This window comes from Pinus tabuliformis, chromosome 7, assembly GCF_031772625.1.
Source record: "Pinus tabuliformis cultivar Carrire ecotype Pingquan chromosome 7, CPIR1, whole genome shotgun sequence".
NCBI classification, from domain to species: domain Eukaryota; kingdom Viridiplantae; phylum Streptophyta; class Pinopsida; order Pinales; family Pinaceae; genus Pinus; species Pinus tabuliformis.
In genome coordinates this window covers 1732567681-1732592109 of record NC_142293.1, presented here as the reverse complement: position 1 = coordinate 1732592109, position 24429 = coordinate 1732567681, and the positions used below count along the sequence as shown (strand labels likewise).

Below are 24429 nucleotides of genomic sequence, written 5' to 3'. Positions count from 1 at the left end.
ACCGTCAGCAAACACAATCGGGTCTCAAACAATCAACAAAACATTGTCTGAGAAATCAAAATCTGGAGGGTAATATGCACCCATTACATCAAGGAAAACACTGCTTGATAGGCAGCATTACAAATTCAAAGACAGCTATAAGCTGTCTTATATCATGGACTCATATCAGAAACATTTGCTTTACCAATCATATTGGAATGGCAGTAATTCTTCCCACATGGCGGAATGTTTAGCAAAATACAACACAGACTCACACTCTGAACTTTCCACCTGTATGGAACAAACGGTACTCGTACAAATTATCAATTATCATGTCTTCATACACATGGTAGCATATAGAATATTATAACATGACGTAATCGATCAAACATTTTAATCGTTTGAACTCTGCTTACTCATGAGTCGTAATAAAAAGAACATAACTTGCCAAGATGATGACATTTTGCTTCTAGTCAAAGTTGCTTCACATCTCTAAAGAGATAATACCATACTTAAAATGTTTGAACTCTGCTTACTCATGAGTCGTGATAAAAAGAACATAACTTGCCAAGATGATGACATTTTGCTTCTAGTCAAAGTTGCTTCACATCTCTGAAATACTTAAAATGTTTGAACTCTGCTTACTCATGAGTTGTGATAAAAAGACCATAACTTGCCAAGATGATGGCATTTTGCTTCTAGTCAAAGTTGCTTCACATCTCTAAAGAGATAATACCATACTTCAGAAGTCATGCTTATTAAAATTTTGAAGTGAGCACTTGCTTCCATAATCTCTTCCCCAGCAATATTGCAAAACAAGTCGAACTCAAAAATCAAAAGAATGGGCAGGCCTCAGAGTTACCACATAACTGTCCAAATCTCGCAAAAACGTTTTTGAGATATTACTAATTAGTAAGATAACTTCCATAGTTCAGTTCCCAGTACCTGTGACAACAGTTAACAAAAACTCGCACATTAGAAATGTAACTCACAAATTAGAAAAGGTCAGATTAGTCTATGTCCATTCCGAAAAGAAAACAGATCCATCTTATTCTACATGATGCAAGAGCAATCAGTTACTCCAGATTCTGGAGCTCATGCAAAAACAAAGATTTCAAACCCTACTAAACTGTACTATGATTTTAACAGGTATATAAGCCAGTTTCATAGACATGACTCTTGTTCTCATAAATTTTAGACCTATTCTAACTGATGAAAAAAAGGAAGAAATATTCATGTCAGAAGCTGTCTTTAGCATTGCAGACAATTCAACATTAATAGACACTAAGCACCAGCCTCTGGAACAACCTGCGATGATTTATGACCTCTTCTACTAGTCTTTCAGGTTCTATGTCTTAGCTATTCTTTTAAATTTATAGATGCATGAGTCATAGACATGGGAAAGGGGGCATTTTTGCCTTGCCATACCAGTTTTGAAGGTAACATAGATTTCTGGAGGCTACAATTGCTTCTTTAATCACGACCATTCCTGTATACTTGCAAATGATAATGCCACATTTTCTCTCCTTGAGCTGTAAAACAAAGTACCTTAACAGGGATTGAGAAAAGATAAAAGATTATCCCACAGATAAAATTGAAGTGCTTGACACCGCAATATAATGTCTCAAGCTAAAACGATAATTGAAATAGATTTACATTAAAATGTCACATATTAACAGATTGAATGAAACAGAAAAGAAACAGCAGTGAACAGAAGATCATAGGTACAGCATAATCTAAAGAATGAGATTGTCAGTTTTAACTTTGCAGCAATTTAAATCAACCTACCATTTAGTATTAAGTAGAGATGGAAAGTCATATGTATGGCAGATGTACAAGACAAGGGCACGAAATATCTTATGCAAGGAGAGAAATTTTCTTGCTTGTAACATGTGTGGCACCGCCAGCAATCATGTCATTGGTAATCTTAAGGGACTGGCTACTTATGAGTAAGTCACAAGTTATAACTATTACTCTCAAAGCTCAAGTCAGCCTATCCAATTGACAATTTCTTTGGGGGGGCACTAAACAAAGAAATATGTTTTGGTTGGCAAACATGCCCAGACCATTACATCTTAAGAAATACAAACTTGAGGAATACCATTTCTAGCATCTTATACAGAACTGGAATGCATGAACGGATCCAATAAAGAATATTGATATCCTCCTGAAAAACAGAAATAAGCCAGCTTTTAAAATCAACCAATCCTCCTGTAATCTCTTCTGCCATTAGATGGTGGAATAGTGGTGAAGGGATGACCAGTCCTTCGACCTGCATAGATAACAATGAAATAATTGAGACAGATAAATTGTGACATTTTTACAGAAGAAATATTTCAAAAAAAGCATAACAAGGAAACATCCTTTATGTTCTTTCAGACTGCAAATACTTGTCAAGAGATGGAATAAAATAAGGCATCTAATAAATTTCTTGATGTGAACGAGTACCCTGAGTACCCCAAGATATTTCATTTGTTAGAGAGCCTTGTCCTTGAGTATGAGGAATCCCATGCAAGCATTGTGAGGTGCTCTCCAAAATATGATCTTGAGGATAGTTTGCATGACCAGGTGCCCCAATGCTTATCCTACTTCCAAATCCAGAAGCCCGAGCGTGTTCTGCTCGGGTATCTATCTGAGTGGAGGATACTGAATAACCAGGGCCCCTCCCCCCTCCTCCATTGGCAAGCTGACTGTGTCCTGCATTACTTGATTGATGTATGTGCAGATGCCCTAATGCATTAGTAATCAACTGCTGATCAGGATTTAGCATTGATTGAGGATGATAGTGGTACTGGAAATGTTGCTGGAAGATCTGAGATGACTGTGGCCCCAATCGACTCTGCTGAGTTGAATATGCGCCGTGATGCAAAGGTTTTGACATTGATCGACTATAACCTGGCTGAATTCCATGAGCTGATGGTGGGCTGCCTTCTAGATTAACATATCCCTGAACTCCATTTAATCTGAGAGAAACATAAACACCACGCAAAATCAGATGATATTCCTAACAAATGGAGAGTGCTAACACAGATGTCCTTCTATTACAAACATGTGCAAACAATTGCCACAATATCGTATTCAATACGTATAACTTCCTATTCTATTGAATTTTATCAAGCAAAAATATTAAATAAATAAAAAGCCAATGAACATAAAAACTCATCACTTTTAAGTTTTTACAACAGGAGTTTGACATGACATATAATTATAATTGTATATTCTTTGTCATGGACATGACATAATTATCTTGCATATGATTTTCTAAAAAGATGCTTAACCAATTTCAACTTCGGTATCCCCTGAGATGATCACCAAACAAAGGCAATTTTTATATCTACATACTGTGGCCCAATAGACCAAATGTGTAGACATTGGACAAGTACCAAACAATAAACAAAAGAATGGCTCCAATCTACTAATTCTATTTATATGTTCGAATGGAATTGAATGGTGATTGTATTCTATCATTCGTTACATTTCAAAACAATAACACCACAAGTGTCATACATTGAATCCACATATACTTGAGAATTCTTTAACATAGTGTGATATAAAAACAAGTAGACATTATGGAAATGTCTTTCCAATAAATTGCACTTTCTTAGTTCTTTTTTCCTCTAGGATTTCGAGGTCTTATAAAAGTATAAATCTATGTTCCCTGATCTACCTATGGATATTCCAAAATCCGTGTTTCAGAAGATCTATATATGAACCTGCTTGGGATACGCTTCCAGTTTAGAAGCATCGGAGGTCCTGCTCAAGATCTATTCCTAACTTTGTCTGAAACGTCAATCTTGGCACTTCCAAAATAAAAATTATATAAACACAGAAAAGGGAAAGTGTGAGGCCCTTAAACTGTAAAATTTTCCTATAAAATAGCCCCTTCCACCCAATCCTAAATAAACAAATCTAAGTCTTTCATAGTAAGTCTGCATTTCCGAGTTTGCAAAAGTGATTTATAGAGAAATAAATATGAACCCATATCCAGATTCATATCCATATCCATATCCTGATCTGGATTCATTTTCATGCAACATATAAATAAGTTTAAATGCAACATATAGATCCTATGTTACTGAATCCGTCCTCCCTAGGTGTTGGATCCATGGATCAGTGAATCAGATCTGGGTACGGCTCACAAACAGATCCTCACCATACTGAAAAAGATCCTGAGCAGAAGATTGCCCCTAAAACATATCCCAAGTTTTTCTTGAACCTGATTTCCGTCAAAACAACCTTTTTATTAGAAGATCACCCCACTACATGTGAAATCCTAATTGCCTAAAACACAGTCTACAAGAATACTGCTTGCCTCCATTAGAAAACACAGAATAATTTATCTCTTGAATGTCCGATAGAAGTAGAGCTAGGAATTGAACTACATTGGCATTGGGTAGTGGGCATTTAAAGTTTGTGAAAGCTACAGTATACAGGTAGGCCATTGATTTTGCAATTTACTTCTTGACTCATAAATTATTAGTTATTTTGCTGTTCCGAGTTCTAGGTTACATTACTGTTAACTTTCTTCACTTCTTCAAAAATTCAGAAATATGTTCTTGCTTGTAAGTGTTGTTTTTTCATGCTTACATTCTGTTCATGTGTTCTGTTAACGAAGAAATGCTTTCTAATCTGTGAAGAGCAATTGCTCATGAGCTCTCTAAGAATGGCTGCCTGTAAAGTGCTTTAGGTTTTTCTTTCCTGTATCTTCATTATTATAGTGAGTTTTGGCAATGTATGTAATGAAGCTAAAAAGCTTCAAGAAAGCCTTGAAATAACCTTTTGCCTTGATGATTTCAACTTCACTGCCATAAATATTTTCGAGGGTTGATATCCTTCTTTTAAGATCCATTACCCTCTCTTGACTGTTGAATTAAGTGGTCACCTCTATACATCATCACTCTCTACTATATACTGTTGAAGAGTTGCCCTAATAGCCCATTGTGCCCCATGTTCCAATGTGCCTTAATCTTCATGACCTATTCCAATATTTATTGTACAGTGGTCTATGAATCATGATATATTTGATATTTCAGATGTTAGTTTTTTTAATATAAAAGTATTTTTGTATTTTTAGTACTCATCATTTCCACACCATATCCACAGCTTGGCTTTTCAACAATCTGGCAGACCATGATCCGGCCAACAACTTAATTGACAACTCCATGATAAGTCACAGTAGTCAAGCCATGGCATTTTTACTCCAGCTTAATATGATGAAATTTTCTGCACATGGCCAAATGTAGCATATAGTTTTGTAAAAATATCCCAACTGGAATCAAGCCAAATAAAATCATCTTTGATCACATTTATAATTGTTTTGGAGCAAACACTGAACTTGACATCTTTACATCCATAGTGAATATATTTGCTATTTTGAGGTTGACTACCAAAGACGTATGTTATATTCGATGTTGAAATGTTGATAGAGCTGAAATTGAGACTTAAATAGACCAAGGAGTTATAACTAAGCCACCTGTGATCTAATATTTGGAATTGAAATGTTGAGACATGAAATTGAGACTCAAAAGCGCAAGGATCTATAGCTCAACCAGCTGTCACCGATGTTGTTGAGCATTTGACTAGTTCTGTGCGAGTAGATGCTCAGCTTGAATCGCCCTGGGTGAGGCACACGAGTCCTACTCTGACAAGTTTATTAAACATGCCATCCATGAATGTCAAAAAGTATCTCTTGGGTTTCCTACAAGGTTTTCCTTGGGAAAAAGAAATTGAGACTTAAATGCCTAGGCAAGTAATTAAACACTAAATGCCTGACATAAGCAGCTCAAGACCACTTTGTTGGACTTCTACCAATGTTTACAAGAGATGAGGTTTAGAATAGTTATTTAATTATTGAGAAAGTCATCATATACAATGAGGAGATCCCATTTTATATTTATTCATAAGCTGGTTTGTAATACCTACATCAATTCACTATTCTTCAATCTAAACTAAAAGACATTTTCCAAATTTAGAACTATTTAATAAAGTCACGTTAACATATTGTGACTTTATTAGATTAAACTATGACATTGTTGTGTTAATACAACAAAGCCATACTTAACAATACAGTAATATTTTTACTCCCCTTGCATGAATGATTCACAAAAGCTAAAAAAAATGATTGCAAAGATAAAATAATACACTTTTTTTTCAACTTCTCATATTTCTAGATGCTAGCACTAGTGTTAGTGCCCCATCAAACTGTCATATCCTATGCAATTATCTCACTGTTTCTTATTTTCTTTTCTGAAACAAGAGCCCCCCTTAGCAAGAAAAATATATTGCCATCTCTTTTTAATGAAGCAGGATAGAATTTACCTTGACAGGTGGCATACACAACTCTTGTATCCAACTCAAAATTTAAGATACTAATAAACAAAAGACCGTTGTTTGGTTTGCTAGGAAGAAATCATCCTTTTCTTTGTTTGATTCATTTTCTTCTTCTTTTGAATTCTAAATTCCTAGCCATATTATAGTTTTTCATTTTTGATCCTCATACTAAGGGAGTAAACTTCAACATACTCTCTCATTTTTTCTTCAAATCATTAGAAGAATTCTGAAGAAACTATGAAGATGTTTGGTGTTTGGTTCTATCCTAGAAAGACACCCGGACTTTTGCAATATTAAACATTTTAAATCTTTCTTCGACTAGTTTAAGGGAATATACACACAAATTAAACCCATTAAACTTTGCACATTTTTGCCCAGAAAAAAATGATTTTTGTGAGGGGAAAAAATACTTTTTGATTCTCCTTTTTCTTGATGTTCACAGCTCAGACAGGTCTAAGTGAAGACGTGTGGAAATCATCCAAAGTCTTTACTTTAGGTTTCACTCTAATTAAAGGTATTATTAAAGTGAAATGTCTTTTATTAAAATTAGTTTAATATCTAATGAAATGTAAAGTTTTTACATTAGGGAATTAGAAGGATCTAGACTGTTGATCTGGACTTAATCTCAACCATTAATCTCATTGAGAGATTAGAGTTATGGAGACTTAGTCATCAATGGTTATTTGATTCAGTAAATAACTCAAAATTATGAAGGCAATGGCAGGTGAAGAAGAAAGAAACATTGAGTGATTGAGGCACAAAGGGCAGTGATTTGAGGAGATCTCAGAAAAGGTGATAAAAGAGTTTCATCCAGTGATCATGTCTGCAGAATACAATGAGTAAGCAGCTGAAGATATCAGCCCACACACAGGCCACACAACCGGCCGTACAGGGGGGCAGATTTGCAGGTCGTACAGCACATGTGAGTGCGGGCCATGCAACAGCTATGAGCGCAGGCTGTACAGCAGCCAGCACATTGAGGGGTGGTTCAACAAAGTTTTGGAGGGCTGTACAGGTGCCCAGAAAAATTATGAAAAATTGTCATAGCTTATATTGTTTTCTGAGAGGGCCATTTGCCCAGTAAGGGAGCCCTTGTAAGCTTTGAAATTATATTAATGAAAAGTTGATTTGAAGGGAAAAAATATTTCTGTGTGCATGTGTGAAAATTGGTTTCATTTGCTTTCGCTGTATTTTGCCAGTTAAAAATTCCAGTTAGTGCTTTTTATTCAGTGAGATAAATTTAACGACTTTTCGCAAGAAATCAATAGGAACTAATTTTCCTAAGGACTGGGGTCAAAAAATTAACACTTTTGTCCTTTGCAAATTAGAGCATGAAAAGGGCGGGTTGGTTCTTCAATTCTAGGTGTTGCATGTCCTAAGCACTTCTGATTGCTAGAAATTTGCACTTCTCGTCCAAATTCACTTTTTCCTTGCATATATTCTAGGTACTTTGCTTTGTCTTAGAAATTCAGTGTTATCTGTCCGAACAGTGAGCCTCTGTGAAAGAGTTCTCCTTTCGACAAATGATGAGATCATAAACAGAAAGAGGGGACTGAATGAAACCAAAATGCCAAACCCAAAACTGTTAGTTTCTCAAAGGCCAGCCAAACAATTAATGTGCCATAAATTTTTATACCCAGAAATTTTTTTTACTGAAAACCCAGAAAAAAATTTGGATCTGAAATCTATGCACAATTAACACAGCTGAGGTTCTAACAAATTATGCACAACAGAAACAAGAAATCCAAGCACAAACTTTTACACAGCTTTTACCCTGGAAAACCTCAGTGTGAGGAAAAACCAGCAAAGAAGGATTTATTAGGTTTCAAAGAATAAATCAAGAAAATATTACAGCAGCAATTCTAAATAATTTACAGCCAAAAACAGCCCCAGAAAACGACCCCCTCTCCTCTGCACAATACAGCCCAACAAACGACCTCTCTCTTGCAGCATATGGCCCCTTTCCCTTAAGCAAACTAGGCCCAGGACATGGCCTCTCCTCCAGCAGAGAACTCGGCCCTAAAGAATCGGCCTCTCTCCCCTGTAAACTCGATTTGGGCATGGCCCCTCTCTTCAGTAGATGACATCATGAAGACAACTCCTCCCTCTGTGAATTCAGTCCATTTTCCTCAGCTGTTTGACCTTCCTTCGTCTCACCCAGATTGGCCCGCTTCTCTCTCACTTGATGTGATCTCCAAATTGCGTCCTTCACCCACTCATTCCAACAATTTATAATCTCTCATAACCCTATTTCCTCCTTGAGATCTTGAAAGAATAGATCAAAGGCCAAAATTTGATCTTATTACAAGATTTGCAATAGTACTAACAAAATTACCAAGACCAGGGCACTTTCTCCAACATTTTTGGTAGATAATTATCAAAATTAGTGAATAATTTAATGAGAAAACCTAGCAGCTAAGTATCAGGACACAAGCTTCAGGGAAGCTGTCCATATCTAACATGTTGTATAGGTGACATGCTAGGGCACATGCCCTAAAAGTTAGGATATTTAGACACTTAGGTAGCTAAGGTCAATTTGGTCTAATGTGTTTTTTTAGTATGCATTAGTAGTTATGTAATCCAATGGTCACGATATATTCTAGACATCGAGTGAACTGATGGCTCACATTTTTCTTGACACTAACAACTATTAACTCGTGGTTTAACAGATCACTGCTCCATGATTTCTATTTTAAAAGCATGGAGGATCATTTGCTGATAATTGATTGTGAGAAACTCTCTCGTGTACACATTTTCTTTTGCATTACTATATTGCATCAAGTGGCCACATTGGCTTGGGTTGTGGACTGTTTACCCGTTGGGGTTTTAACTTTTAACCACATAAAATCATTGGTGTTATGATATTTGATCTAGTTGTGTGACTGGTTACTTAAGGTGCTCATTTTGTGCGCGATACCTTGTTTTGTTACTTAAGGTGCTCATTTTGTGTGCGATACTTTGGTTACTTTAGTGCTCATTAAGCCTACTTGAAGACCCACTCATGTTATTGATAAAGATCTTGAATTTGTGTTGCCACATGCAGCAAAAGATTTCTGGGTTCTACTATTTCTGGGCTTAACAGACTATTCCATTGCAATCGAAGTGCATTTTCCACTTGAATATGTCCTTTTTCACCCAAAAAGGTTTCCTTTTGCCCAAGATAAGACCCTTTTTGGCAAATTTAAAGGTGTAAATTTGAATATGGGCTTTTTTGTTAGATACAGAGGTATAAAGTTTGAGTATGGCGTTTTTTGTCAGATCCAAAGGTATTAAGTTTGAAAAAGGCCTTTTAAATTTATTTTATTATCAATTAATATTTCAATTTTACTGTTTTCATTTCTGGTTTGCTACTCTTCCAATCTGTGTATGCTATTTGTTATGTGATCTCAACAAATTAGTAATAGCGCAGAAAGTGTTTTGTTTTCTTTGTCAAAACTTAGCAAATCAGAACAAAATAGAAAACTTGCATTTTCGAGTCAGATAATTGAGATCTAACACCATTTATTGTTGAGATTTAGGGATTATTTTTGAAATTCAATTGCTTTTGTGTGCGAATGTCTTGATGTTTTCTGCAAGTAAAAGCAAGGGTTTTGGGGTTAGCACACATTTCAAGGCAACAAGTAAAATAAAAATGGGTCACTTCACAAGTAATGTATTTGTAAGAAAGAGCTTATAAGCAAATTTAAGGAAGGGGGAGTGTCTTTTTGCTCAACAACCTCATTGTGCATCCATCATCATGTGAACTAACTTCTACCAGCCATGTGGCACTTTGGTCACCTTTTATGCCTTTTTTGAAAAGAACACAACTTTCCACATCCCAAGTGTATTTTAGTGCCAATATTCTTTTAACTTGCCTATTTTTCAAAAGCCTTCGATTCAAACAATCAATTTGAACATTCAAATTTATTTTATCTGCATATTTTAATATAGTTACTCCAAGTGATCTTTTGCTTACCAATACTATGAAGAACGGATTGTAAACAAAAAATCCCTCACTAAATTTTTGTGGGTGAGACAGTCATCTAGAGTCTTAACAGTTTAAAAAGATGGAGGCCTTAAAAATAGCAATGGAGAAACACAACAGCAACTTGATTCTTCTTCTTGTAACAAGGATTAACAAAATTGAACACGAACTAGAATTGACAAACTAGTTGGTCCAACTGATTTTAGGGACATTTCGCTTTTGTTTAGGGCTTCAGACCGTTTTTTGCTGGTTTTGTAGATTGCTAGACAACATAGACAGGGACCAAAAAAAACCTAATTTATTTAAAAAAATTATAATTTGCAGGTAGAATACCAACATTCATGCAATCCATAAAGTAAAAGCTGGCATTCTCCTTTTCTTTTATTTTCTACTCTTTTACTTAAACTAAGAACTTTTAACAGTACCATTAATGTTTCAGGATGTTTTTGTGGTTCCAACCAAGGTGGAAAAGGAGTGGTAGAGTTTTTGAGAACAGTAGTGTCGAAAGCGTCATCTTCCAAAAAACCTCGGGAGCAAAGCATTTATTATACATATTATATTGCATTTATATTCAAAAAATGCATCGAAAAGGGCAAATTAATTGCAGAATAAATGAGAACATGCATATTTGTACATAAATCAAGATAGAAATGGCATACATAGTACATTGATGATTAATTATTCGAGCATCAACCATCTAGATTCTAGCAATTACAAAAAAACAACAAACTTTTATCTGTTGCTTAAGCCACTGTAATACCATAAAATGGACACGTCACAAAGTCCATCTGGATAGAGGACAACACAATTTGCATCACATAGCGTTCAGGATGCCATCCTAATGTCTTACCAAGACACTCAATAATTTCTTGATCAACCCCTCTGCCCAAGCAATTATGAAAACAGGGAAGTGCAAGGGTGTCATTAGTAATTACCTCATTCATCAACATCTATCAGCATATTGTGACTGCTCAAAATTAAAGAACACAAAAGAGTTACACCAGTAGGGAGATCAGTTGTTTTCAGTAATGGATCCATGCCCTGTTTCCTAGGGTCAAAAATCACAGTCCCATGATGTCTATCAGATTTTCACAAAAAAAAACATCACAATCATAGACTGGCTAAACATTATTGTTGCAGTCATGTCGTGGTTGAGAATCCTTGAAAATGTCACCTTGTTGGGTTATACTGCACTCAATACTTCATCGAAACCTCATAAGACCCTACACAATGGCCTTCATTAGAAGCCCTTCCATACACTCTTAGCGGCACATAGGACCAGTTTTCATTCACTACTAGACATTCCCTATAATTTGACAAATTTTCTATTTTTAAAAGGTCCCACTTAGGATGACATGTGGCACTAACTAGACTCGAGTTAGAGGATGACATGGCTATTTCCACTCCTAAATTCGTACTACCTCATGCATAGGCCTTCCTAGAGTGAGTATGCACTTACTCCCTTCTTTGTAGTAGCTAACCACCATTTTTCTCTCTCCTCCCTTTGTTAGTTGATTTAGTCCTAGTTTTGGAGTTTCAATGGTTAGTGTTTTGCGTGTGAGAGCTAGTAATTAGTTCTAACTGATTTCTAACTCCACTTACTTCCAGATCACTCCATTTTAGGATATTTGCAAATTTTGGGTCACCTAGTCTAATTTTGACTTGCCAACTGGGCAAAGTGCTTTCAAGTTATATTAAGTACAGGTACATGGAACCCCAATCTAATTCGAATTGGTTGGCCACCTGAAGAGTTTATGTATTGTATTCACGTTCAGCAATCATATATAATCAGATTTTATGAGTACTTCGAATTGTCCCCTTGGTTCATTATTCAATTCCTCAACAATGATTGTGCATAAAATCCAACAAAATTTTAGAGCATAGGTGAGTTTGTGAAAAATATTGATATTTTATTGCAGATTTGACAAGATTAGAACAAGCCAAAGAGAATAGATCAGCGCACAATGATCCTCACTCCTTTCAATTACTGTCACTAGAAGCCCAAGATCCTTCTATTGTTGTGCACTAAGGGACTGTTAATTTTAGATAACAATGGTATGTTCTATGCTTTAGCACAATTTACTTCAATGTTCCTTTAGTAGCCCAATGACAATTTCCAATTATATCCAGTAGCAATCACATTAATTTAAACACATTGACAGTAAATGCAGATAGAACATAAAAACATGTGCAAAGACAAGCCAAGACAAGAGGACACAAGATATGGCGGATGCCAGGGACAAACCCCAATGTGGGGAAACCCTTTGATCAAATCTTCTTATTATTCTTCAATAGTTCAGCAGAGAGAGAGAGGGTACAAATATCAAATTAACTTGCCCAAAACAGTCCTGTCAAATCAACAGTCAACAACAGTCAACTGCAGCCCTAACCAGAAAGTCAACGGTGGTCAAAGCAGCTCCAAAATGTCCTCCAAGCAGCTCAGTCAACAGCAGAAAAATTCGGCCTTCTAGAGGGTCAAAGTCAGCCCAAAACAGATTGGTCAAGCCAGTCAAAGGAAAGAGAAAATGCTGCTGTAAATTCTGCAGTCAAACTGTCCCAATCACCTCGAGAACTGTGCCAATCAATGCGGTCTTCAAAATTCAGAATTCTTCCCACAACAAGGTCAATGCTTTGTCAACCAGTCCTGGTCAACGCTGACCTGTTTCCTGAAAATTTCGGCCAGCAAAGATACCCAGAAATTCGTCCTCCTTTCACACGTGCGAAGTACAGAAGGCTGCCTCCAAGCTGTACGAACCAATCAAGAGAGGAGAGAGAGAGATATGTGATGAGATGAGCGATGTCCAAGTGAGAGAGAGGTCACTCCTATTTATACACTTCGTTGAGGGTGAGGAGAGACATCTATTGGGCTTCATGAGCCTACGTTTGACTGAGGCCAACCTTTACAATTTGTGCATGAGAGAGAATAAATTTAAAATTCCATTTCTGCTTGTCAGAATGAGATGATCTTTATATCAAAATTAGATCTCTCGAAAAGAGGAATCCAATGCAATTATCATCTCCGTCATATGAGCTGTCCTAAGGTGGAATTTGGCCCTAGTTGCCAATTTTAACACTCCCTCTCAACTAGGGAGAATTCCACCTGCCAATCCATTTGTCATCATGCCATCCTGTCATCCTGTACCATTCGTGTCATCACAACCCTACTCTGCTCTGCTGAACCATGAAGTAATAATGAAGTGATCGAGAGTGAGTCATAAGATCATACCACTCTCCACTAACACAAGTCAATCCTTGATCCTAGATCATGTTGTTGAACACCATGCATCCTAGTCATAGGGAGTATGGTTGTACACGATGTGTCCATTGGTAGTGCTATGGTCGCTAACCATCTTTTCCCAACTCATTGGCCAAATGAGAGGTACTTCCCATGAGTCCCAGACTCTATGCGTAGGATGTGTGACGAGGCATTAGTAGGAGAAGGTGAACCACTCATCCTGCTCATATGCCATAGGAGAAGGTGAACTACTCATCCTATGCATATGTCATTCGTAGGGGAAGGTGAACCACTCACCCTACATACACGTGTCTGGGTAGGGGAAGGTGAACCACTCACCCTGTATCTAGTGCACCACTAGGGGAAGGTGAACCACTCACCCAATGGTCGCTCATAGCTCCAAGAACTACCCCAAGCCCCCAAGAGTTCCCAAAGCTCAGTGTCCAACTCATACGGGACCCTTATAGGAGGGTCATTCCACGACTCCAAGTCTCTCACAGAAGGTTAAGAATTTGACCTTCCCCAAAGGCTTTGTGAGAATGTCTGCGACTTGCTCATCTGTCCTGATGTGTTGGAGCCTTATTGCTCCCCATTGTACCATTCCCCGGATAAAGTGGTACCTGATATCAATGTGCTTGGAGCGGTCGTGGAACACAGGATTCTTTGATTGGCGAATCCCACTTTGGTTGTTGCAAAAGATCACGGTGGTATCTAGCACGTGCTCAAATAGCTCACTGAAGAGCTTCCTCAACCAAATTGCTTCACAACAGGCCATACTCACAGTAATGTATTCGGCCTCGGCGATGCTTAGTGCAACCAATTTTTGCTTCCTACTCATCCAAGGTATTTAATCAGACCCCAAAGAGAAGCAACACCTAGACATGCTCTTAGGATCCACCACACTGCCAGCCCAGTCAGCGTCTGAATATCTGTGTAGCCTCAAATTCCCGGCATTGTATCTTAGTCCATAGTGGATTGTGCCCTAGAGATATCTCAAGAGATTCTTAGTAGCAATCCAATGAATGTGACGAGGCTTGACCATAAATTGACTCAACGTGTTCACAGCGAAGCATATGTCAGGAAGAGAGTTGACCAAGAACATCAGGGCCCCCACAAGTTGGCGATACTCAGAAGAGTTCGCTAATTCAAGCCTAACAACACTTCCACATAGCTTCTTAAATTTGAGTTTCATCAGAGTAGTCACGGACTTGTAGTCCACCATCTCACATCTCTTAAATAGCTTTACAATGTATTTTCCTTGAGAAAGGAAAATCTCACCTGGCTTTTGCCAGACCTCCAACCCTAGGAAATAATGCCTCAATCATAGGTCCTTCATCTCGAATTTGGAAGCCAATTCCCTCTTGCATTGATGAATGAGAGGGTCATGACCTATCAGAAAGAGATCATCCACATAAAGGACCAGAAAGTGAGGTTTGTCCTTTTCAACCTTGAAGTATAGGTTCGGGTCAACATTGCTCCTTCTAAATCCCAACTTCATAACATAGCTATCGATCCTCTCATACCAAGCCCTAGTGGCTTGCTTCAACCCATAGAGGGATTTCTTCAACATGCATACATGTGTCTCATGATCTTGACCCTCGAAACCCTCGGGTTGTTCAACATAGACTTCCTCCTTAAGTGAACCATGCAACAAGGCAGTTTTGATATCCATCTGGTGTAGGCTCCATCCTTGTGGGGCAGCAAGGGCAATGATCGAATGGATGGTGGTATATCGGGCCACTGGTGCAAATATCTCATCATAGTCTACTCTTTCCTTTTGAGAGAAGCCTCGAACAATAAATATGGCCTTGAACTTTTCAGCACTCCCATCATGTCCATGTTTGATTTTGTACAGCCATTTTGAAGTGACCACGGACTTGTCCTTGGGTCCAGGAGCCACATCCCAGACATCATTCTTCATGATCGATTCATACTCCTCGTTCATCGCATCCTTTCAAACTTGTTGTTTCACGGCTTCTTCGAATGTGCAAGGCTTAGGTTGTACAATGGTACTCATGGCAGCTAAGTACCCTTGGTGTTGAAGAATCTAGGGTAGATTGAATTAATGAGATTCTTCTTAGCATGATAACTATTTGTGAGGCATTTTAATTTTCCTATTAGCACAATCTTCTTGTTGACATTATTAGAGTGTGTGTTTCTTATTTCATCAAATAGCTACCAAAAACAAAGAGATAAGAACACAAGAAGTTGGCTTTCTGCCAGGGCCAAAACCTCTCCCTCTTGGAGAGGAAAACCTGCTCAAAATTCTTCTTATAGAGATTCCAATTGACGAATACCAAGACCATGACCCTTGACCTATCAAGCCACTCCAAGACCCTTGACCTATCAAGCTGAGATCATCATCATCGTTATTGCTTTACCGAGATCATCATTGCTGCACCATGACTGCTCATTGAGATCACCACTGTGCCTTTACTGAGATCATCTTTGCACCTTCATCGAGATCACCATCATAACAACGAGGTCCATATCGAGATATGTATGTATATTGAGAGTATTCCTATAGGATCACCGAGATCTTTATGCTAAGATATATATACCGAGATCATCATCATGCTTGTGACTGTTACTTGAGATCATCATCATGCTTGTGACTGTTACTTCTAAGTTTGGAATATAATTGCATCTTAAGTGTATGCCGAGACTGAGGGTGATTCTTTAAGATCCTCTTCTTCACAAAAATACCAAGACTGTATGCTTGAGACAGAGGTATGCCGAGAGTGTATTTCATCTAAGACTGGGACTGTGTTTTAGTATGCCTAGACAGTGCTTTATTGAGACTGTGAGGAGGCTGAAACATCACCGAAAAACACAAAGATCCTTCCATCCAAAAAACCTGAACTCCTGCACTTATCCGAAATTTCTGAGTCACTGTACCCATCCGAGATTTCAGAGGATCCGAGTTCTGTACCCCTGTTCTGCGTAGACCCTAATGGGGTATATATAGTGGTTCGTCTTCCATATTAGCCGACGTGTCATTGTGAACCGTGGTGTCTATTTATTGAGCCGACATGTCATCTCTATATATTATGAATTCGGCTTGACTATCTTTCTCATCGTGTTGCTGGCAGTGTTCTTCTTTGGAGGATGGTGCTTGTCTTGGAGGGCTACTTGACACTAGGCTGACCTATGTACATTACATAAATGCTCAAGAAGAGTTCTTTAACATAATTTTGACTCTTTGACTTTCTAGACCTATGGAATGAACAAGCAACTCATTCCTATAATTTATAAAAATAATATTTCTTTTTCTTGACAAGTACAAACATCAAAATTATATTGACAAATATCGAACCTAGTTACACTTTTCTTCAACACTTGGTACCTATTCGGCTTCTTGCTTTCACGAAATGTCCCCCTAGGTGCAATATGTTTCTCAACATCTTCAAGAGTATCTTTGAGCCACAAGGGCCTTTTCTTGAAGTAAAGGGCTCACTAGGAGGTGGATCAATGGGATCCATCGGGCCTTTGACATCGGGCATCGATTCATCAGACAGTGGTTCATCCTACTTTTCTGCATTAGCATCATCATTGTCCTTCCTAGGGATCGGAAGTTGTTGGACTTTCCTTACAGCAAAATCTTCATCGAAAGTGACATCATGACTTAATTCCACTTCCCTTTGACTAGTCACATAGATTCTATATGCCTTCGAAGTTTCAATATATCCCACAAATGTTCCTTGCTTCCCAGACGCATCTAGTTTGTTTCTTTTCTCTTTTGACACATGAAAATATACGAATAACCAAAAATTCTAAAATGAGAAACATCAAGTTTCTTACCGGTGAAAACTTCTTCAGGTGTCTTGAAGTCCAAAGCTTGATGTGGGCATCTGTTTTGAACATACACAACGGTGTTGGCAACATCTCCCCATAAGAACTTCGGTAGACCTTGGTCATGAAGCATGGCCTGGGTGGCTTCTATGATAGTACAATTCTTTATTTCGGCAACACCATTTTGTTCAGGAGTATATGCAGTAGTGGTTTCCCTCTTAATGCCAACTTCTCGATTTTTTCTTTCGGCAAAACCATTTTGTTCAGGAGTATATGCAACAGTGGTCTCCCTCTTAATGCCAGCTTCTCTACAATAGTCTTTGAATTCATTTGACTCATATTGGGTACCATTATCAATTCTCAATATTTTGATTTTCTTCCCTATTTGATTCTCGACCAAGGCTTTGAAAGAGTGGAACAATTTGAACACTTCATCATTCTTCTTTAAGAAATAGATCCATGTTTTGCGAGAGAAGTCATCCAAAAAAATAGCATAATAGAAATATCCACCCAAAGATGTCACGAGCAACATATCTGAAAGATCAAAATGAACCAATTGAAGAATATCAGTGGTTTGAGTTTCACTTGAGGGGAATGGTCCCCTTCTATGTTTTCCAACTTCACAACCTTCACAAACACGTTCATGATCTAAAAGTTGAATTCGGGCATACCTATGACCATCTTCCTTACATCAAGTAAGGCTTTGAAATGAAGGTGAGCAAATATTCGGTGCCATAATTTAGATTGAAGAGAAGTATCACAAGTCATTGCTCCCAATGGACTTCCTCCAACCTGATAAAGACCTTCAACCCTAAATCCAAGAGTGAATGCATCTCTTGGGTTCCTTTGCCAAACATGAACCTTCCCATCAATGAATGTCACCTTGAAACCTTTATCTTCCATAACAAAAATAGAGACCAAGTTCTTTTTTAGATTAGGTACATATATCGCTTCTTGTATATGAAGAGTTTGACCTCGATTTAAGTGGAGAGTAATAGTCCCAATTCCTTTCACGGGATAAGTGGCATTATCCCCAACCAAGTTTGAGAGGGCCTCTTTGTACCAAGTGAAGTGCCTTGAGGCACCACTATCAGTCAACCAATGATCCAGTGTATTTGGAGGAGAGGCAGTGGTGAGGGCAAAAATAAGATAAACTTCTTTTTGTTTTACAACATTAACTTCATACTTGGAGCTTCTCGACTTCTTGGGAGGACGACCATTTCCATTTCGAGCCGCAGGAGCATTTCTCTTTCGTTTGTTATTGAACTCGTTGTTCCTTTGATTGCCATTGCCCTTGAAGTTGCTGTTATTGTTGTCATCATCTCTTGGAGTATCCTTCTTGTGAGGACACTCTCTAGCGATGTGGCCAAACCTATTACAATTGACCATCTTCCTTTTCTTCCTTCTTTGAATCCCGACTTGAACCCTTGACCTTGATTTCTTGGACCAACATTGTTTTTCCTCTTGGAATGAGCGAAGAAGGCAGTGGGATTGTTTCCATTTGAAGTTGTGTCTCTTTCCATCATCCTTATTTCTTCTTGAGTGCATCTAGCCAATAATTCATCAAATCTCGGAATCATGTCATTGTTGAGGATGGTAATGTTGAACACATCCCATTCTCTTGTAAGGCCTTCAAGTGCAATAAGAGTGAGCTCCCTGTCACCAATTACTTCTCCAACAGATAGGAGATCATTCTCGGTAATTCTCATGAAGTAGGTTTGGATGGACTCTCCTCTATCCATCTTGATGTCTTTCAACTTGTTCTTGAGAAAGAGAACTTGATTTGCATTATTTACTTTAAAAATTTCAACCAACTTGTCATACATCTCCTTAGATGTTTACAAATCAAAAATATAGGCAACCAAAGGCTTGTGAATAGAATCAACAATAATTTTCTTAGCTTTAACCTTGCCTTTATTGTACTTTGTTTGTGTAGCTGCGAATGCATTTGAAGGAGGCTCCACTACTCTTCCTTTGATAGAGTCCATAGTATCATTTTCTTCAATTGTCAAATCTAGAAACATCTTCCATGCATGATAGTTCGATTTGTCCTTGGATTTGAAGTAAGATGTAGTCGTCATTGGGACTAGTTCCAAGTCCTTGTCCAACAACTTCCCTTAGTAATTGCTTTGCTTCACTCTTGCTTGGGCTTTGTCTTCACCCGAGCTCTGATACCATGTTAATTTTAGATAACAATGGTATGTTCTATGCTTTAGCACAATTTACTTCAATGTTCCTTTAGCAGCCCAATGACAATTTCCAATTATATCCAGTAGAAATCAGATTAATTTAAACACATTGATAGTAAATGCAGATAGAACATAAAAACATGTGCAAAAGACAAGCCAAAACAAGAGGACACAAGATATCGCAGATGCCAGAGATAAACCCCAATGTGGGGAAACCCTTTGATAAAATCTTCTTATTATTCTTCAACAGTTCAGTAGAGAGAGAGAGAGAGTTCAAATATTAAATTAACTTGCCCAAAACAATCCTGTCAAATCAGCAGTCAACAACAGTCAACTGAAACCATAACCAAAAAGTCAACGGTGGTCAAAGCAGCTCCAAAATGTCTTCCAAGTAGCTCGGTCAATAGCAGAAAAATTCAACCTTCCAAGAGGGTCAAATTCAGCCCAAAACATATCAGTCAAAAGAGAGAGAAAATGCTGTTGTAAATTCTGCAGTCAAATAGTGAAGTCAACCCTAAAGTAAAACTAGACAAACTGTCCCAATCACCTTAAAAAATGTGCCAATCAATGCAGCCTTCAAAAATCATAATTCTGCCCACAAGAATGAGGTCAATGCTTGGTCAAACAGTCTTGGTCAACTTTGACTTGTCTACCTCCAAGCTGTAAGAACCAATCAAGAGAGGAGAGAGAGAGATATGCGATGTCCAAATGAGAGAGAGGTCACTGCTATTCATACACTTCGTTGAGGGAGAGGAGACACATCTATTGGGCTTCATGAGCCTACATTTGATTGAGGCCGACCTTGACACTTTGTGCATGAGAAAGAATAAATTCAAAATTCCATTTCTCCTTGTTAGAATGAGATGATTTATATCAAAATTAGATCTCTCGAAAAGAGGAATCCAATGCAATAATCATCTCCATCATATGGGCTGTCCTAAAAGGTTGAATTTGGCCTTAGTTGCCAATTTTAACAGGGACTATAGGATTACAATGGGTATTGAAATTGAGCTTACACCAACTATAGAGAAATCAAATAGGGTGGAAGATTGTACAATAGATAAGGAGGAACAATTATCCTTTCTATACTAGGTCCTCAATATTCTGTCTTTGTCTCTTCTTTCCATACTGCAAAACTCTCCTTGGGTAAGAATTGGAAGATGCCATCTTTGGATGATTTCATAGAGTCCTTGATACATGAGCAAAATATGTTCATACACAATGGGGTTATTAAGCCTTCCACATCCTATGCACTTACATGAAGGATGATAACAAGAAATGCAAGCAGAAAACAAGGGATGTTGATCATATAGATGGAGAAAGCTCCCAATCCAGTAAGGAGAGTAAGATTACAAAGGGAGAAGAATGTAAGAAGAGAACAAACTGCCACTACTGCAACAAAGGGTTCAATCTAGAAAATTCTTGTATGATGAAGACAATTGATCTAATGACCAACATACCTCAACAACATAATCGAGATAACTACATTCCAAAAAAGGTCAAGAGGAAGATTGAAGACAAGCCATGATAGGATCATAGTATGGATCATGCTTTGATTGCTATTGCTTCATCATCTAATATATTAATTTTGGACTTGAGTTCCTTTGATCATAGGTCTGCATCAAAACATTCTTCATTGATACCTTGCACAATTGTACTACATCAACGTCTCCAACACCTCTTTCTAAAGGAGATCTCCAAGATGATTTTGCATATTCCTTGGATCTGATTTTAGGATATGATTTAGAAGTCCATCAATGGTGCATTATAGATCCAGATCACATGCTACGAAGGGCACATCATACTCGACAGTTAGCTAGTCAGCTAGTGGGCGAAATTGCCAAGTCACAGGGAATTGGTTGTCAACTTTTTGGTAGCCCACGAGCTCTCATTGCTGCTGTTAGCAAGTACAAGGCTCAACCAATAGCAAGAGGTTTCTCTTATGATGGCATTAGGCAAATTCAAAGATAAATTCATGATGGGGTTGATTGGGAACACCATCCGTCTTCATAGCAATTGCATAATTGGGATAGTATGCATTGTATTTTGAGGAAGGTATTCTTCCAATTGGTTTTTCCCTCTTTACCTCACTCTTATCATATTGTGTCTTGCGTAAGTTGTTTCATAAGTACCTAACATGGCTGTAAATTGTCCAGACTCATTGATTTTTTTTGTTGTACATGAGTAACTAAAATGACTGAGAATTGTTGGGACTCATTGACTAGCATACTCCCCGATTGGGCTTCAAGGAAGTGATTGGGTACATTGCACTTAAGAGTTCATCATACCATACACTCTGGCCATCATTAGACCATCTTCCATGCATTATTAGGGGCACATATGACCACTTCTCATTCGCTACTAGACATTTGCTATCATTTGCCAAAATTCTACTTGCAGGGTTTTCTATTTTTACAATATCTATTTTTAGTGGGGGTGCCACCTATTGTTAGTTTACTTTTAGTTCTATTTTTGGAGTTTAACTGAGTTAATTTGGTTAGTAATTTGTATGCGAGAGTTATTAATTAGTTCTAACTAATTTCTAACTCCACTTACTTGCTCAATGCCAACTAGGGAAAGAGCTTTTGACTTATACTAAATCAATGCACATAGAAGCCCAACCTAATTCGAATTGGTTGGCCTCCTAGAGAGTCTATATATTGTATTCACGTTCAACAATAATATATCATCAGATTTTATGAGTAATTCGAATTGCCTTAATTCATTAGTCAAGTTCTCAACACTTTTATTCCTTTTTAGTGCTTGTTTTGCAAGTAGCTAGTTCAATATTTTTTCACACTTAGAACTTGGATTTGTGCTTAAAATCCAACAAACCTTGCTTAAAATAAGCAATGATTATGAAACATAAATCAATTTGTCTTACCTAGTTATTGGCCCAAGATTGCAACTCATCTAAATCAACAAGGGGTTCGACTACTTAAAATCTGGGAGGGATAGCCCATCCATTGCTCTTGGTAGTTTTTTTCACAAAGGGTCAATTGAAAACCATGGACTAGAACCCCTTTTTAGTGTAGACTTTTGTAGTGCAATTAAGACAAGCACAATTTTTCTGCCAGATAATTACTTCCAATGATACATTTACTTCTTTAACACATTCAGATCATTAAGCAATTATACTTCAAAAAATTTCAACCATAAATCCAGTAGGGCAGTGGAGATCACGACAAAAGAAAGATACACAAGAGACACGACATTTACCTTGGGAATATACCAAACCAGAGGAAAAAACCCAACAACCCTTTCTTATGAGAAATTGTCCAATTCAAAACAATTTGTACATCTGAAATCCAGTCAACATATCATCCCATTGACCAAGACAAAGTCCAAGTCAAAAGAGAGAGAAAGTCAAAATCTGCTCACAAGTCAAATATGATAAAGGAGGTTGAATTTCGGCCCTACTGCTCCTAGTCAACTGCGGTCAAAGGGGGTCGAAATTCGGTCCTACTGCTCATAAATTTTGATGAAACTGCACATTTTGACCTGCAATCAAAGTTCGGTCAATGCCTAAATTCCTGCTCTAGAATTTAATCAACAGATAGTCAAATATTCCAAAAATATTTGACCTCCAAGATCAGTGAAAGATTATGTCAAACAACAACACAATAGTCCAAGTCAATGTTGGTCAAAGTAGAGAATAAAGAGGTCAACTTCGCTAGTCAAACTTGTCTTCTTCTTCCCTTCACAAGTGTGATCAAATACACTTGAACAAATTTGAATTTTGTTGTGCGATGATGCCAAATGAGGAGGTCGAGTCTCTCATTATATATGTGGTTGACCAAGTGGAATAAACTCAAGGGTCACACCCTTTCCTGTGGTGGGGCTGACATGTCCATCATGGAGCCTACATGAACCATAAACAACAACAACGAATAAAGCAAGCAAACATTAAAAGAAAAAAGAAAAAACAAACAAACAAACAAACAAAAACAAAAAACAAAAAACAAAACAAAACTTTTGACTTGTTGACTTCAAATACCAACCGCAACTACATATTTTCAACACTCCCTCTTAGCCAAGGAGGTATTTTCTTCTTGAATTCCACAAATGTACATATGATGAATAAAATTTCCTCATAAGAAAGGGTTGAATCCATTAACCAAAAATCCATGGCAATAAAATACTCACAGGACCAAACTCTCCAACCATAAGCAATGGTTTCTTGATCAAACATTGTGACCTAAAAGAGCATTCCATGTCTCAATACTCATAGATCCAATCTCCTAGCCAAACTCCATGGCTTAGGGAGAACTCTAGGCTTGATCCTCATAGATGCAATCTTCCCGACCATGATTATGGTCTCTTGGTCAAACACCATGACCTAAGGAAGCAATCCAAGCTTCGCTACATATATGGCCAATCTCTTTGACCATAATTATGGTCTCCCGGTCAAAACCCCATGACATGAGGAAGCAGTCCAGGCCAATCTCCCCAACCATAAACCATGGTTTCTTGGTCAAGCCCCATGACCTAAGGAAGATTCTCTGCACATAGATGCTACAACATCAACACTCCAAGTCTGTCCCCAAAGTAAATAAAATTCATGCGAGGCAAAGGTTTTGTAAGAATATCAACAACTTGCTCATCAATAGAGATGGGTTGGAGCCTCACTGCTCCTTTTTGAATAATGCTCCGAATGTAGTGATACTTGAAATTGATGTCCTTCGACCTGTCATGGAAAACTAGGTTCTCAAAAAGCTTCATACAACTTTGATTGTCACAATATATCACGGTCAGTTCCAACAATAGATCAAACAATCCTGCGAGTGACTTCGGAAGCCACACAACTCCTTAACCATAAACCATGGTTTCCTGGTCAAGCCCCATGACCTAAGGAAGATTCTCTGCACATAGATGCTACAACATCAACACTCCCATTCACCAAGGGAGGGATTCTCAACAACTCCAAGTCTATCCCCAAA

At 37.8% G+C, this 24429-nt stretch overlaps 1 protein-coding gene across 10 annotated transcripts in view; it reads right to left on the bottom strand.

Moving 5' to 3' along the window:
* Positions 1-648: 648 nt before the first annotated feature.
* Positions 649-24429, bottom strand: part of YAK1 (YAK1-like protein 1) — a 130333-nt gene continuing 106552 nt past the window's right edge. For 4 of the 10 annotated variants that reach the window (XM_089460421.1, XM_089460427.1, XM_089460429.1 and 1 more), the window contains 4 exons: positions 2428-2942; positions 2081-2251; positions 1408-1527; positions 649-924 (listed from right to left, as the gene is read on the bottom strand). In XM_089460421.1, coding sequence (XP_089316547.1) covers positions 2178-2251; positions 2428-2942 — 589 coding nt within the window. In that variant the 3' untranslated portion in view covers positions 649-924; positions 1408-1527; positions 2081-2177. Of the gene's footprint in view, positions 925-1407; positions 1528-1649; positions 2252-2427; positions 2943-24429 lie in introns of those variants that run through there. The other 6 variants (XM_089460428.1, XM_089460430.1, XM_089460422.1 and 3 more) reach the window with 5 other exon arrangements.